The 16,796-nt window shown below is 35.2% G+C and overlaps 1 protein-coding gene across 2 annotated transcripts; it reads right to left on the reverse strand.

The window, feature by feature from the left end:
- Positions 1-10,085: 10,085 nt before the first annotated feature.
- Positions 10,086-16,361, reverse strand: LOC110873882 (protein argonaute MEL1). Of its 2 annotated transcripts, XM_022122916.2 has the most exons (22): positions 15,772-16,361; positions 14,787-14,977; positions 14,553-14,702; positions 14,022-14,152; positions 13,809-13,915; positions 13,553-13,656; positions 13,304-13,439; positions 13,029-13,145; positions 12,829-12,939; positions 12,681-12,743; positions 12,485-12,604; positions 12,244-12,412; positions 12,031-12,152; positions 11,814-11,951; positions 11,599-11,726; positions 11,446-11,508; positions 11,310-11,373; positions 11,088-11,223; positions 10,935-11,008; positions 10,763-10,857; positions 10,643-10,674; positions 10,086-10,563 (listed from the first exon to the last, which is right to left on the reverse strand). In XM_022122916.2, exons 1-22 carry the CDS (start codon positions 16,264-16,266, stop codon positions 10,388-10,390), a joined length of 2,922 nt encoding a protein of 973 aa, XP_021978608.1. In that variant the 5' UTR covers positions 16,267-16,361; the 3' UTR covers positions 10,086-10,387. The 2 variants fall into 2 exon arrangements, with proteins under 2 accessions (XP_021978608.1, XP_021978601.1); XM_022122909.2 differs by having other exon boundaries at positions 14,553-14,977.
- Positions 16,362-16,796: the final 435 nt, after the last annotated feature.

Below are 16,796 nucleotides of genomic sequence, written 5' to 3' on the forward strand. Positions count from 1 at the left end.
CATTCGAATAACGCCGAGAATCCACAACGCTTATGGCAAGATTCTTTCCTTCAATCTTGGCAAAATCAATGCCTGCTTGTTTTATTATCACGAAAATACTGAACAACCGAGATAACAGCTCCGGTATTTATCACCAACTCATCTTTAGTAGTGTTTGTTTGAGAACCTGATTCAGATACACAACGGCCTCTTTGCTTCGTCCACTAGAACTATTTGTGTATGCATTCTTTTGGTAGTTAACAACGCTAATTAGAAAAAAATCTGTAAAATTAATCATATCGATTGCTATAACAGGATGGATGTGACACACACAGATAGATAAGTTGTCACAGTTGTCAAGACTGTTTGTTGGGTTTCCAATGCTCACACAGGGTGATAAACAACGCTGATACGAACACATGTGTTTCGAAATAGGCTTTGTTCTTGGTTTAATGAAGTTACACGTAACATCTAGTTATATTTAGATTTAAACAATGCCCGCCTCAACTGAGATAACGGACATCCATCAAACTCAAAAAGAAAACTTGTGTTTCCCATAGTCACAAAAGATTGCGGTTTGTATTTCGCATACCACCGTTTCTGTAGTAAAAAACGGGTGTGGTTTGTATTTCTCATAGCCACCGTTTCCGTAGTAAAAAACGGTTGGGTTTGCACATTCAATCTTCAATACTTCATTAAAATACCACTAGTAGAAGAACCCGACACGTCTTCATGTTACGGAGAATGTTCTAGAAATTGAAGGAAAAGGAAAAGATTTGTTGAAATCGAATTTGACAACTATGACAGCTTATTAAAAGTAGCAATCACCTCCAATCATTTCCTGATCAAATCACACACTATAAAGTTTAAAGTTATCGTGTGTTGTAGTTTGGAAAGATGACCGAATAGAGATCTGACTAACAAACTGTGGAGAACTTGTTTGTGTCGGGTTCTTATGCTAGTTACTCGATCAACGGATTGATCGGTAACGTTACTCTACTTGTGCTCCGATCTAAGTGGCGTGTTCCGATCAACGTTGTTAAAGGTGATGAAGAGTTTAGAAACCCTAGAATGATGGTGTTTTTACTGGAAAAAACGTGATACTTGAAAAAACATCCTTATATACGGCCCATAATACAGTTATACGGCCCGTATACATTTGGTAACATCAAAAACCTACCAAAATAATTCCATTGAGCCGTATACGTTTTACAAATCGTATAAACATGTATACGGCTCGTATAACTATATACGGGCCATATATAGTAAAATCAAAAAAACATTCTCTGCGCATTTTCCTATTCAAAAACATTCTATACGGGCCGTATATTTTGTATACGACCCGTATATACTAGGGATGTGAAAATAAGATATAGGGGGTGTGGGAACAAGGGGACCCTTATTTAGTTGAGAAAGAAAGAGAAAATATAGTAATTTTTAATGTAATTAAAATGTATTATTTTTGAGTTAATTACTGTTTTCGCCCCTGAGGTTTGTCAAAAATAACGGTTTCAGTCCATTAGTTTAAAAATTGCGATTTCAGTCCATTAGTTTCATTTTCGTAACCATTTCAGTCCACTTTTCAAACGGCGTTTGTTTTATGCAGTTAATGGAAGCACGTGCTTGTCACGTGATGGGCAATTTAGAGATGAATTGGGGGTCAGGGTTTGGATGAATAAGGGGTAGGTGGTGTTTAATACAACTGGGTTTGTGAGAATTGGAATGGAAATGACCAAATTGCCCATCACGTGACAAGCACGTGCTTCCATTAACTGCATAAAACAAACGCCGTTTGAAAAGTGGACTGAAATGGTTACAAAAATGAAACTAATGGACTGAAATCGCAATTTTTAAACTAATGGACTGAAACCGTTATTTTGACAAACCTCGGGGACGAAAACAGTAATTAACTCTTTATTTGATAAAAAGGTAGAAAATGTACTGATTTTTAATGTAACTATAGAAATGAATACAGGGGATACATTCACTCCCTTCCACTATTTCTACTATATAATTACACTAAAAATATTATATTTTCTCTTTCATTTTACTTAAATAATATTTTTTATACATTTATTATTATCTTTTATCTCTCCTCAATTTACAACCACTTTCAAAATATATTAAAAATTAGAGTAAATTACAAGTTTTGTCCTTTATGTATGTCCCAAATTGCAGGCGCTGTCCTTTAAACCAAAACTTGACAGGCGGTGTCCTTTGTGTTTTCAAAATCTTGCACGTTTTGTCCTTTAGGTCAAACTTAGTTAGATTTTTTAGTTAAATCTGGTTACCCAAGGGCATTTTAGTCTTTCTACCCCATTATCATTATTATTATTATTATTATTATTATTATTATTATTATTATTATTATTATTATTATTATTATAGAGTAAATTACTAACCACCATCACCACCACCCTTCATCACCATCACCACCACCCTCCACCGCTGCCACCACCACCACCGTCACCACCACCACTACCGCCACCATCAAACACACCTTAAACCGCCCAACATAAATAACTGATTTGCAAACTCTTAACAACAATTTAGTCATAAATAACTGGCATTAAAATAAACATTACCAACTCCACCTTCATGATTCTTGATCCAATCCAGTATGATGAAGTAATTGTTATCTTCAACAAAAACCTCCTTTTAAATCTCTCATTTTGAAGCCGCAGACTTGCAGACCGAACATGCGTTCTTCTGAAGCAGCCGTTGTTTGATGCAACCCGTGTGGAACTCATGCCCGCAACCCCGTGCTCCTAAATCATCTCCATTCTTGTATTCTTCCTGTTAAACCATCAAAGTTTACACCAACACAAACCAAACTAACATTTTCGCCAAGTTACAAATAAAAGATTCACTGCTACTCTGCCTTAACACCACAACCACCCCTATACCTTTCCGGCGCCACCTCTGCCTTAACTAACCACGACGCCACCACCATCACCAAACATTCACTGCTACTTGCATCATATTCATCCCCCTGACCATTCTCAACAAACCCAAATACCAAATCAAAAACCCCCAAAAATCCCCAAAAACAAAAATATCAAAAACCCTAAAAAAACAATTCCGGCATCGATTCTCCGACCACCACCACCTTCAATCGCTTATAACATCACCTCCACCGCCGAACCTACCCCACCACCACAAACCACCCCTTCACCACCGAATCTCCTACCACCCACCTGCCACCCACTGACCACCCATCTGCAACCGACCTTAACACCACTTCCACCGCCGCCCATAACGCCACAGCCAGTCACTCGCCATCCACCCCCCACCCACCTGCAACCGGCCTTAACACCACCTCCACCGTCGGCCCTAGCACCACAGCCACCCACCACCCACCTACAACCAAACCCACCACAACCACCCGCCATAACCACCTGCCACAACCACCCGCCATAACCACCACCACAAAGCACCTCCACCACCACTGTTGTTAGAGAGAGAGAAGAGAGTGAGAGGAGAGAGAAGTTTGAGATCTGAATGAGAAAAAGGAAGTTTATATATTTTTTATTTTTAAGTTTTGTACAATTTAGTCCCTGAATAATTTTTTTTACAAAATAGCCCCTTGATATGTGAAACGACAAAAATGCCTTGGGTAACCAGATTTAACTAAAAAATCTAACTGAGTTTGGCCTAAAGGACAAAACGTGCAAGATTTTGAAAACACAAAGGACACCGCCTGTCAAGTTTTGGTTTAAAGGACAGCGCCTGCAATTTGGGACATACATAAAGGACAAAACTTGTAATTTACTCTAAAAATTATTAAGGGTAAACAATGTCCTCTCAAATATAAAGATGAACAGTAACATTTTTTTCTCATCTACTCACAATCAGTTACAACTACTTTTTATAATATAAATAACACAATAACAGAATTTAATGGAAGAGATGAAAACCACTCGATGAAGAATTTGGTGCTTTTCGCTTGAGAAATAAAAAAAGTTTAGTATATATTATATAGGTTACTTCCCCGTGTGTTACACGGGTTGAACAATTTAAACTATTTAATAAATATTTTTTGTAAATACAAACTAAAGAGGGAGACATTTATATACCAATTGACATAAATAAGTTAATATAAGGATGATGCATGTTAGTATTATAAAATTTATCAGAGAAGAATGTAATCAAACTGTCGTTAAAAATAATACAAAAATAAATATATTATATAATACGTATTATTGTATTTATGCATTACATTACACTTAAATTTAATGATAAATAAAAAGATAGAATGGATGTAAATTACAAAGACACTCAATGTTTAAAAAAAAAGATGTAACATGAATAATGATAATTTACGAATATTTTCATTAAATGTATTATTTGAAGATTTGGAAAGTTGTTACTAAGATTTCAGGATTTCTTTTTTTTTTTTTTTTTGAAATTAGGATTAACTATTACCAAGATTTTAGGGTTATTTTTTTTAATTTAGGATTATCTATGAAACTAAAGAGATAAGTAAACCAATGTGTGACACATGTCATTTATTGGAATCATCTAATTTTCTGTTTTCCCGCCTCTTTTGTATAGTTATCTTATATTAATTAAATACTAAATTAATATTAAATCGTATCCTACTTTGAATTTGAAATAGAATCCTTCTATTTTTCTAACAAAGTATTATCTTCGAATTTAAAATTGTTAATTTAAGATAAAATGTTTTTAATTTTTCTTTAGGAAAATAAAAAATAGATGACTCCAATGAATGATACGTGTCACATATTAGTTTATTTATAGTATGAATTTGGTATATAAAATTACATTTATTCAACCCGTACAATACACGGGGTTCCTTAAAGTTTTTCTTTTATTTAATATGTCAAATTATATAATAAAATAAAATAAAGAATTTCAAATAACGTCACGTGACACCCTCTCCTTTCATCTTACAATATTAATTTATATAGTATTTTATTTTAATATAATTTTTAATTACTAATACGTGTTTTATATTCATAAATCTATTGTTTTTCATCAATTGGTTGTTCGATAAATAAATATATATATATTTTTTTGTTCTGGTGCTAATATTTTTGTTATAATAATCTAAATATATTAGTAGTTGATTACGTTTGAAGTTGATAAGGTATTAACCATTTGAAGTTGATTATGTTTTTAAAGTGACTTTTCTACTTTGAAATTATAAACTTATCTTTACTATAAAATATATAATTTATAAACATTTGCTTTTATATGTTTTTTAAACGGATAAATAATAATAAAATTAAATTGATATGTGAAGGGAGATCAGATTTCAGGATTATTATTATTATTATTATTATTATTATTATTATTATTATTATTATTATTATTATTATTATTATTATTATTTTGAATTTAGGGTTAACTATGAAACTAAAGGGATTATATTTTAGGAGGGAAAATAGATTTTTAGATAATCTCATTGATTGCCATGTGTCTCAAATTGGTTTACTTTATTATATGTATAGATTTGAATTGAAAGTGATAAGAGAATCAAGAGTAAAATTCTCATATTACAAACTATTTTTAATAAAATGAAGTTTTAATTGTCATTTTCATTTATCTGGTTTGGCCATTTACAACACTTTCAAAAATAAAAAGAGTAAATTACGTTTTTGGCCCCTGTGGTTATATCACTTTTACTATATTAGCCCAAAATAAGAATTTTTAACATATCTGCCCCCATAGTCTCTATAACTAACTATTTTAGCCCCTAAGTCTAAACATTTTGGCCCCCATGGTCTCTATAACTAACCATTTTGGCCCCCATGAACTCTAGACTTAGGGGCCAAAATAGTTAGTTATAGAGACCATGGGGACAAATTTGTTAAAAATTCTCATTTTGGACTAATATAGTAAAAGTGATATAACCACAGAGGCCAAAATCGTAATTTACTCAAATAAAAATTATCCTCTGAGTGTCCATGTGACCAAAAACTTGCTATTAAATGAGGGTCTCCTTTTCACTTTTTAGGTGTTATTTTTTTATTGTTTAATTTATAAGACAAAGATTATAAAAATGGTATTTTGGTTTCTTAATGAAAAGTTAATAGAAAATAGAAGCGATTACAACGAAATGAATGAAAACAGTAAGATTTTAAAACCACGTGGATAACCATGCAAAAAAAATTCTTAATGAAAAGTTAATAGACAATAGACGCGATTACAACGAAATGAATGAAAACAGTAAGATTTTAAAACCATGTAGACAACCATGAAAAAAATAATAATAATAATAATGTTTTGAATGAAAGTCATGAAAATAACTAAAATAAATAAAAATTGGTAAATATCATATTTTTTCTTTATAATTTACCAAAATTGTATGTAATGAGTTTCACTATTCATTTTTTAGTGTTTTGATTGGTTGGTGGAATTTGTGTTTTTTTCTTTTTTATCTATACATACAAGTCTTAAACCTATGTTTTCTTCCTTTGGATTATTTCTAAAATTAAAAAGCTTCCCTTTGACTATTAGTATAAGTATCGTATAACCCTTATGGTTTACTTTTAGTTTTAGTAAACCTTAAATGGAATAAATTACTTTTTTAGCCCTTGAGGTTTAGTCAGTTTAACCATTTCGGTCCAAAGAAGAATTTTTTAACATATTAGATCGCGATGTTTCATTTTGTAATGATTTCGCCCCTAACACAAATGTTGTTATTTTTTGTTAAATGTTAGAGTATTTTGGTCATTTTACACCTTAGGGATTGTTTATGTAAATTTCAAAGTTTGTTTTTTACATCTAATGGGCTAGTTGTGCTATTAGAGCATTCACAATCAAATTTCTTACTGCATCTCTAAAATTACACTAAAAAACACTATATTTTCTCTCTTCTTTTCAATTAAATAATATTTTTTTTAATCATTATCTTTTCTCTCTACACTACTCACAACCTATTTAAAAAATATATTAAAAAAATATAGAGGTGAACAGTATCTCCTCCAAATTTATTGATGAATAGTAACTTTTTCTTCTTTTATTTCTCCTCCACTCACAACAATTTACAATCGGTCTCACAAATATGGAGGTTATACTCAGATACATATAGAGGATCCATTATGAATGCTCTTAGTTAAGTAGTTTTATTATTTCGTTAATTTTTATGAACATTTTAAGAAAAATGTTTATAAAAAACAAAAGGTTTAAAAACAAGTTAAAACAATAACAATAACAACAACAATAACCGTACCCAGTAAGTCCCACAAATAGCAAGCTGTTGGTGGGGTCTGAGGAGGGTGGGATGTAGGCAAACCTTACCTCTATCCATATGGATAAAGAGGCTGCTTCCAAAAAGACCACCGGCTCGAAACCAAACATCAAGCAAACAATGCAAACTACATATATAACAATAGGACTCCACCAATCACAGAATAAGTGGTAACCAACTAACATAAAAGGTCCATCTGAAAAGTAGGAAATATTAACCCCTAACCCAAAATCTCAGACACCTCATCACTATCGCCTAAAAATCCTTAACCCTAATCATACGTCTCCACGAACTCCTATCCTGGACCATATCCTCAGAAAGGGGCAACTCTAGCAAATATTCCCTAATCCGCTCATCCCAAGTCAGTTTGGGCCTTCCTCTACTCCTCCTACCCTCCACACAAAGGGTGTCCACTGCTTTAACTGGTGCTGTCACCGGCCTCCTCTTCACGTGCCCAAACCATCTCAATCTCCCCTCCTTAATCTTACTCGATATACTAGCCACTCCTAGCCTTTTCCCTAAAAACCTCATTTCTCATACGCTCTAGCCTTGTGTGCCCACACATCCACCGTAACATCCTCATTTCTGTCACTTCCATCTTGCGTGTGTGCGTCTTTTTGATAACCCAACAATTCGTTCCATAAAACAATAACAACAACAACAACCGTACCCAGTAAGCCCCACAAATAGCAAGCTATTGGTGGGGTCTAAGAAGGGTGGGATGTAGGCAAACCTTACCTCTATCCATATGGATAAAGAGGCTGCTTCCAAAAAGACCACCGGCTCGAAACCAAACATCAAGCAAGCAAACAATGCAAACTACATATATAACAATAGGACTCCACCAATCACAGAATAAGTGGTAACCAACTAACATAAAAGGTCCACCTGAAAAGTAGGAAATATTAACCCCTAACCCAAAATCTCAGACACCTCCTCACTATCTCCTAAAAATCCTTAACCCTAATCATACGTCCCCACGAACTCCTATCCTGGACCATATCCTCAGAAAGGAGCAACTCTAGCAAATATTCCCTTATCGCTCATCCCAAGTCAGTTTGGGCCTTCCTCTACTCCTCCTACCCTCCACACAAAGGGTGTCCACTGCTTTAACTGGTGCTGTCACCGGCCTCCTCTTCACGTGCCCAAACCATCTCAATCTCCTCTCCTTAATCTTACTCGATATACTAGCCACTCCTAGCTTTTTCCCTAAAAACCTCATTTCTCATACGCTCTAGCCTTGTGTGCCCACACATCCACCGTAACATCCTCATTTCTGTCACTTCCATCTTGCGTGTGTGTGTCTTTTTGATAGCCCAACAATCCGTTCCATATAACATAGCAGGTCTCTAACTGCAACCTTATAAAATTTTCCCTTTAATTTAGTTGGGAACCTCCTGTCACAGAATACCCCAGCGGCTGCTCTCCACCTACACCAGCCAGCTTGGATACGATGCGCAACGTCACTAAAATGGTGATTTGAGTGTCTTTGCGGTCGAATGTTCCACTAAAATCACAGTGAAGGTACTCGGTCTTTGAACGACTAATTCTTAAACCTTTGCCTTCTAAACCAACTCGCCCCTCTTCTAACCTCTCGTTCAGTCTCCGCAACTAACACAATATCATAAAAAAAATATTTACAAAAAGACGCCTTTAGAAAAAAAAAACGTATTTACTTATATATTTAAAATGAGCTTTATTAAATAATAATCATAAAATTTGAAAAATAAAAAATGAACATATTTTTAGTTCCTTAAATATTAATAGAAACTTTATAATTTACATAAATAACCTTTGAGGCATAAAAGTGCTAAAACACCCTTACACTTAACAGAAGTAAGAGAGTTGGTGCTAAGGTCAAGTGGTCAACACCATTTCAAAATGCAACCTCATATTTTAATATGTAAAAACATCTTTTTGAGCTAAAAGTGTTAAACTGACAAAACCTTAGGGCGTACGGGGTGTATTTCGGGGACCCCTTCGGGGATGTGTTTCACCGGTCGGGGTGAACACCGCCATTGATGCGGTGAGTAGAGAGAGGAGAGAGGGTAGGTGGCGGCTCCCCGAAGGAGAGAGGGGAAAGGTGGTGGGGCCAGCCCACTTTCAACCAATCAATGCTTTCCTTTTTTTTTTTTTTTTTTAAAAAAAACCCAATTCACCTAATAGGGGAGTGGCGCCATCAAATGGGGGTGTTAGGGGAGTTTAAGAGGGGAGTTGACGTGGCACACGGGGATTGGTTTGACGTAAGAGAGGGGACTCACCTATTAGGTGAGCACCCCCTTCACCCTTAGGGGTCAAAATAGTAATTTACTCATTCATTTAACTATTATTAGTAGTAGTATTTTATTAATTCAAACCCGATTGAGTTGCCATATTACACACCGCAGCACAAGAGGGTTGTTCAACATTTTTACATTTAGTTTTGTTTGGTTTAGCGGTACCACCGCAACCACTACACTTTTTTACTTTAGATTTCAAGTATTGTCAACGTCTTTGCTATAACGCGTGGTAATGTTTGTAATTTTATGTTTTGGTATAAATTCACGGTTCAACAGTTTTACATCTATTTCTTATTCAGTATAGGTGTCATAGCAACACGCAGGTCTTAACTACTAGTTTGATTCACTATGGAAGGGCTTATATGATACTTTAAGATGTGTATATGATTATTAGAAGATTTTTAGGGATATGTATAAAAATCCGTTCTTAAGATTTTGGTCGATTGAAGAAAATTTAACAAAAGGAATGATTTATTTGTTATTACAACGCATATACTTAAATAATTAAGATATTCCCAAAAGTTGATGGTTTATCTGTGACCTTTTCCTGTTTCGGACCAGACATGAGACAAGAAGACCAAAAACCGGTTTATAAGGAAGATACAGAGCAATACTACCAAAAGTCAACCTTCCCTTTCAAGTTAAAAATGGCACATGCTCAAAAGCAGGTCAAACAAGTTGGATTTCATGTTCAAAATGACACATGCTCAAAAGCAGGTCAAACAAGTCAACTCCAACGTCGTTGGCAAAAGCAAGAAAAGCACTACGCTATGATGCTATGCTTTGCTCTGTGTTATTTACACATCTACATGCCAAAATGCAAGCCCGCCCACGCCCAAAGATAACTAAAAACCAAAAAGTCAACCATCATACCATACCCATGAGTTTACAACTTCAAAACACCCCCACCACTTCAGCAATAAAACATCACACTCTTGACACTCTCGTGAATGACCGGGAGTGGCTTCACTTCCGCAACCCTCTCTCTTGTTGCACGCCCCCCACGTGAATCGCTGTCAGATAGGTCTGCACCCTCCATGTAAGAACGGGCTCGGAAGGCAGCCAAATGAGCATAGTATGCAGGAGGAACTACAAAACACAGGTTTGTGTTATAATGGTACAAAAACTTTTATAACTTATGCGATGAAAACAAAAACAGAGAGCATACCGATAGAGACGGATCGAGTACACCTCGCATACCTGAGTTGAAAAGATAAAACGGGTTAAATTAACAAAGAAACATATAAAAAAACTAAAATATTATTAGGTTAGTTGGTAGTTGAAATACGTGTAGCAGAGAGAATTGGTGAGCATCTGCAAACCATCTGCGGTAAACTTGTTCTCATCATACAGCACATGATAATGTGTTGGGCGACTCGTCCCCTGCAAAAAAAAAAAAAAAAAACAAATCAAATTAGATAAATGACATTCATGTGTAAGTGAATTAAAAAGCAGTTCACCTGAATGCCAGCATGGCTACAGAGATAGAAATCAAATTCAGTCGGGTGGCAAATCTTTGTATCAACAACAGTCCCTAATAGATTCAATCCAATTAAAAAGAATTCGAAGTAAGCATGCTGTAGAAATTAAAAAAAAAACTAGAAATTACAAACCAGGAAGAATATTGCCACTCCTGTCAGTAGAATTCCTATCACCATGCTTATCAGGGAAGAAGCGAGTATGATGCCTCTTTTGCACCACGATAAATGTAACAGGTGGCATATAGTTCGGCTCCAATGAAACACATGCCTGTAGAAACACCCGCCATGTTTTCAAGACCATGAATTATATAAATAATTTAAGAACGTGATAAGTAAGAAACACAAAAAACCTACCTTACGAATGCTGTCCATTTCATTTAGTAAAACCTCATTGAATTGCCCCTCACTTACTCCGTCTCTGTAAATTAATTAAAAAATTAACGATTGACGAGTAAGTTTAAGGAGAAACAAAAGAATTGAGCTGCCATACCTATAAAAAATTATACGGTGAGGTTTGTGTCCAGTAGACCTCTTAAAAGATATCAGAAGCTCCCTGAAATGCAAGTTAGATGTAAAGTTAGAAAATAAAAAGCTGTATAAGATCCAAAGAAAATACTCTTTTATAAAAGCAGTTAGACCTTACCTAATCAAACCTGCATGGGTTTCACCCTTCTTGGTGTACAGATCTTGAATAATCTCCTGTCTATGTGGTTGTGCAGATACCAATGCTTTGTACTTGGTAACTTGAGGCCAGTCCATAGAAGCAACGACCTATAAGTTAAAAACAAAAAAACTAACTTCTAAAAACATTCTTAAAAACCGGAATGAGGTTTATATATTTAACCCATAGCAACTTACGGCAGCAATGGAAGGAGCTGAATCCTCTCCTGGTGAAGGATGGGTGACATCAGCTCCAAAGATTATGGTCGGACGATCAGTTACGTAAGGTAGTCTACCATTGAGGGACGCAGACAAGACACTGTTCCTTCCCCCTACCTGATAAGAGTTGAAAAAAAAATTAAAAAAAATTGTTGGCAAACAGAAAAGATAATACTGTTAAAGGCAAATTAAATACCTTCACATTTATCTTCATGGCAACATTTTCAAAGTATTGCTTGCTAAGCTTCATTACGTGAGTAGGCTTACAGCACTGAGATACAATACCAAGCTCCGTTTCACACACTCGTTTAATTCTTCCTGATAAAGTTAGGAAAAACATTTTATCAGTATTATTGAAAGATAGTGAATTTGGGTTATAGAGTAGAAACCTCTAATAAAACTGAATTACCGTAGGTTCCTTTAGCTTCAGGAAGAATCACAAACAGCAATTGAAGTTGGCTGTCCGGTGCAACTTTTTTCAGTTGCGCACCACACTGAGACTTAATATCAGCTAAAGCTTTCTCGATGTTGTGTGGCGCAGTAGATACCATTCGAATTAAAGGTTGGGGGTTGAAAACCTTCAAAAATAATAATTGTTTAAGTAATGATGTTTGTATTGGCATGGTGACTTATAAAACAGAGATACATACGATTCCCTTGTTCTGACACATCTGAACAAGTTCACTACAAAAACGCATGACTGCATCTTCTCGTTGCCTTGAGAAGTTGGCAATCGCCCAATAATTTACGGTGCCTCCGTTGATCATTTTCTACAAAAGATGAAAAGTCAGAAACAGATTATTAATCTATTCCTATTCTAATAAATGAAAATGAATTGCAATTCACCAAGTCAATCATATTCCATTGACCAACTAGTGGTTTTACTTCAGAAGAACCATGATATTGGACCTGAAAAACACAAGTAGATCAAAATCAATGCAAATATAATATAAAATCCACTACCGGAATAAAAAAGGTACAAGTGTGAAATTACTGGTGGTGGTGGAAGAACGCGTGCATCAATAGAAGTGAGTTGTTCTCTCACTCGCATGCCAAAATCTTTGTTGACAAGTTCATCCTCGTTGTATTTGTTACTACGCATAGTCTAAATAACTCCAACCAACAAATATAATAAGTATTTTGAACTGAAATAATAAAACTAGAAGAAAAAAGAATCATATGTGAAAAACATACCTTCATAATGCTTTCCTCACGGTCCCTTGGGCGTTGACATGTGGCCCTTAGCAAGTTAGTAACTTGCTTTTCATTGAGCTTCAGTCCATATCTTTGACCACCAGCAAGCCAGCAAATCTACAGTTACACAAACAAAAGTCAGCAATGATTATATACACTTGCTTGCTATACTAGTAATTAAAAATATAAAACCATTTAAAACCGAAGTAATCAGGTTTAAGAAACATGACAAGACACTACAGGTTTCATCCAACATTTAAATAATATTGGCAAACCTCTGTTGGCAAATATGTGGGCTTAGCATCCGAGCCTGCTTGAATTGCGGGAAGCAAAGGATAACGAAGATGAACATTGTACTTATCTCGAAAGTACTGGACAACCGAGATAACAGCCCCGGTTTCATCAGGAAAGCTAAAGGAACATAAGAATATAAATTAGTCAAAGATATCATATAAATTGACAAAAAAACAAATAAAAAGTATCTTATTACTTGATAGATTAATAACACTAATATTTCAACTCACGTTAGCTGGTTAACTGGTTGGATAGTTAATCCTTGAACCTTGTATCGCCTCATGTAATTTTGGCGATGGACCTCCACTCTAACACCTCTAAGAGCTCTTTTCACCTGAAATTTTCAATTACCATACAATCAAACTATGAATCTATTCTAGCTGTCTAAAATTTATAATAAAAAACAATATGTAAAAATGTAATATACAGTAACATAGAAAACATTCTCTGCATAAGGTTAGTAAACAACTCAATGAAAGTAAATACCTTGATACGTTCTTGGTCTGTTAGTGATCTAGCTAAATCTTTGTTAAGAAATTCTCCAATAAAATCAGAGACCAACCTTGGTTCATAAAAAGCCCTAGCCGACATATCTGCAGAATAGAAAATTCCAAATAGATCAGTTAAGACTTCTATTATGTTCCCAACAACACAAGCAAAGTTAGTAAAATTATCAGAAATACAAAGGTAGAAACGTACCAATATTAAGTGATAACCCCATTTGGGTTGGTCTGAGACTTTGATAAAATCCTTTCCAATACTCGATGCCATCACCAAGCACACCTTGGCCAAATTCAGCGCTGAACAACGACCGCCCAACTACTTCACGACTGCAATTGATACGATATGTTTATAATCACACTGAAAAAGTATATTTAACTATAAAATGAAACAAAAGCACATTAAACAATGATCACCCAACTACTTCAATATTGCAATACATATAAAAAGGTAGAACTAACTATAACATGAAACAGAAGCACATTAAACAATGATAGCCCAAGTACTTCACAATTACCATCCATACAACACGCTTAATATCACACAAAGAATAGTTAAACCATATAATGAAACAAAAGTTAATTGGGAAACAATCATCAAACTACTTCACGGCTGCACATTTCAATTCATATGAAATGATTAAAATCACATTAAAAAGTATAATTAACTATACAAATAGAACAAAAGCACATCAAACACTTAAATGAAACGGAAAAAAAAATGTGTTACCCTGATGACGCTGATTCTCTTAAAACCACATCAAGAGCTTGAATTGTTTCTTGAGGACTATCATGCTGTCTGCCACTCAAGAACTGCTTCAGATAGTGAAGATCTTTTTTTGCAGCGAACTTAATTGTAACCCTGAAGTCACGTTCCCGTCTGGAATGCACACCAACAACCATATAAAACAATGTTTTTGAAACAATAAAATATATATATATATGCATGAATATTAGATTATACCCATCCTGCTCAGTGATTTTAACAGCGAACTCTTTCGACTCAAAGGGCAATGGACCCGCAGCAAACGCACTCTTCTTTCCATCATAAGCTAATAGCAAATTTCCCAGGTGGGAAGCCCGGTATAGAGAGCTAAGAAATTTCATGATTTCTTTGCATTTGGTCTTTGATGTAACCTCAGGAGAAATTGACACCTAAAACCAAACTTGAGATAACATTAGCACAGAGTAATTAGGCATTATAAACAGAACACAGCAAATAAAATTACAAAAATGTAAATTAATCAACAAAATTTTACATAAATTGTAAGTTCAACAAAATTTTACATAAATGTAATTTCAACAAAGTAAATTAATCAACAAGATTTTACATAAATTGAAAGTTCAACAAAATTTTACATAAATGTAATTTCAACAAAAAGTTTACATTAATTTTTACATAAATGTAATTTCAACAAAAACTTTACATTAATGTAATTTCCAAACTAACATTAGCACAAAGTAAATCATTATCAATACATTATCACCTCATAAGCAATCAAGCAGTACAAACAAAACACAGCAAATAAAATTACAAAAAAATAAAATAATAATAATAACTTCCACAAAATTTACAAAAACGTTGTGACCGTGACATTTATCTACTAAAAAGCCTGAACCAGTCAAAAAAGCAAAACATGAAAACTCCTGGAAACCCTAGCCGGAATAAAGCAAAAAAAAAAAAAAAGAAATAAAAGTTACAAAAATGACTGAATGCAGAATCGATTTACACAAATAGAAATAAACAAATCAGATCTCCAGTTAGAATTCAGAGTCTGATGTTAACCTTTATGAGGAAAAAACACCTACATCACACAATAATACATACAGATTTCTCCACGGATGCATAAAATTGAAACACATGTACACTGATTCCATAAGCACACTCACAGAAACAACAATAACAAAAAAAAGCTTCACAAAAAGTAAAATGAAATCGAAAACCTTACATCATACTGGTGAGGATCCTTTTGACCTAGATCCACAAGAAAGTGATTCGCCTTAATCACACATTTCCGTCCGATCGTTCCAAAACCGTTCCTCAACGGTGCACTTATCTTCTTCGACGACGACGGCACCAACGGTGCGTCTGCCACCTGTTGCTGTGCCGGAGGCGACTGAACCGGACGCTGTTGCATTGCCGGTTGTTGCGAGCCTGAACCTGTAGCGGTAACCCTAGGACCGGCAGGAGCCTGTGACGGCGGCGCTGAGGGTGAACTTATCGACAGATTCTCAACCCTAGGCAACGACGGTGAGACTGACTGAACAGGAACAGGAACAGACGGACCGGCATTTCCTCTGCCGGCCGGTTGTTGAGGAGATGGAACCGATGGTGATGGTTGAACTCCACCGCGGCCACGGCCAGGTTGAGGACCGCCGCGGCCTGGTGGAGGACCGCCGCGGCCTGATGGAGGACCGCCGCGTCCACGGCCTCTTCCGGACATCGGGAAAGTAACTGACTGGTGGATGCGGTTTTAGAGAGAGAGAGTGAAGAAAGGAATTGTTTGAGGCGTGTGTGGGGTAGTGGGAGAACGTTTGTTGGGTGTGTTATATAATGGCAAGGAGAGGGAGGGTAATTGGGTAAATTGGATTTACTGGGAAGACGCAAGCGTCAAATCTTGCTGAGCAAGCCGTCTGGTTGACTTGTTTTGACTATTTTGCCCATATCTTTATCTAGTGTAGAGAGAAGTTAGATATTTGAATTTGGATAAATAACCATATTGGTGAAAGTTTTGAAAAATATTATCATTCTCATTCAAACCATCAAAATCAAAATACGTGAGAGGTAGTTTTTATATTATAAAAGGTATAAAAAATTGTTGTGAGTGGAGAAGAGAGAAAATGTTACTGTTCATCTGTATATTTGAGGGACACTGTTCACCAGTATAATTTTTTTAATATATATTGAAAGTGGTGTGAGTGAAGGAGAGAGAAAAATGTAATGATAATATTATTTAATTGAAAAGTAGAGAGA

Source organism: Helianthus annuus, chromosome 1 (genome assembly GCF_002127325.2).
Source record: "Helianthus annuus cultivar XRQ/B chromosome 1, HanXRQr2.0-SUNRISE, whole genome shotgun sequence".
Taxonomy (NCBI): domain Eukaryota; kingdom Viridiplantae; phylum Streptophyta; class Magnoliopsida; order Asterales; family Asteraceae; genus Helianthus; species Helianthus annuus.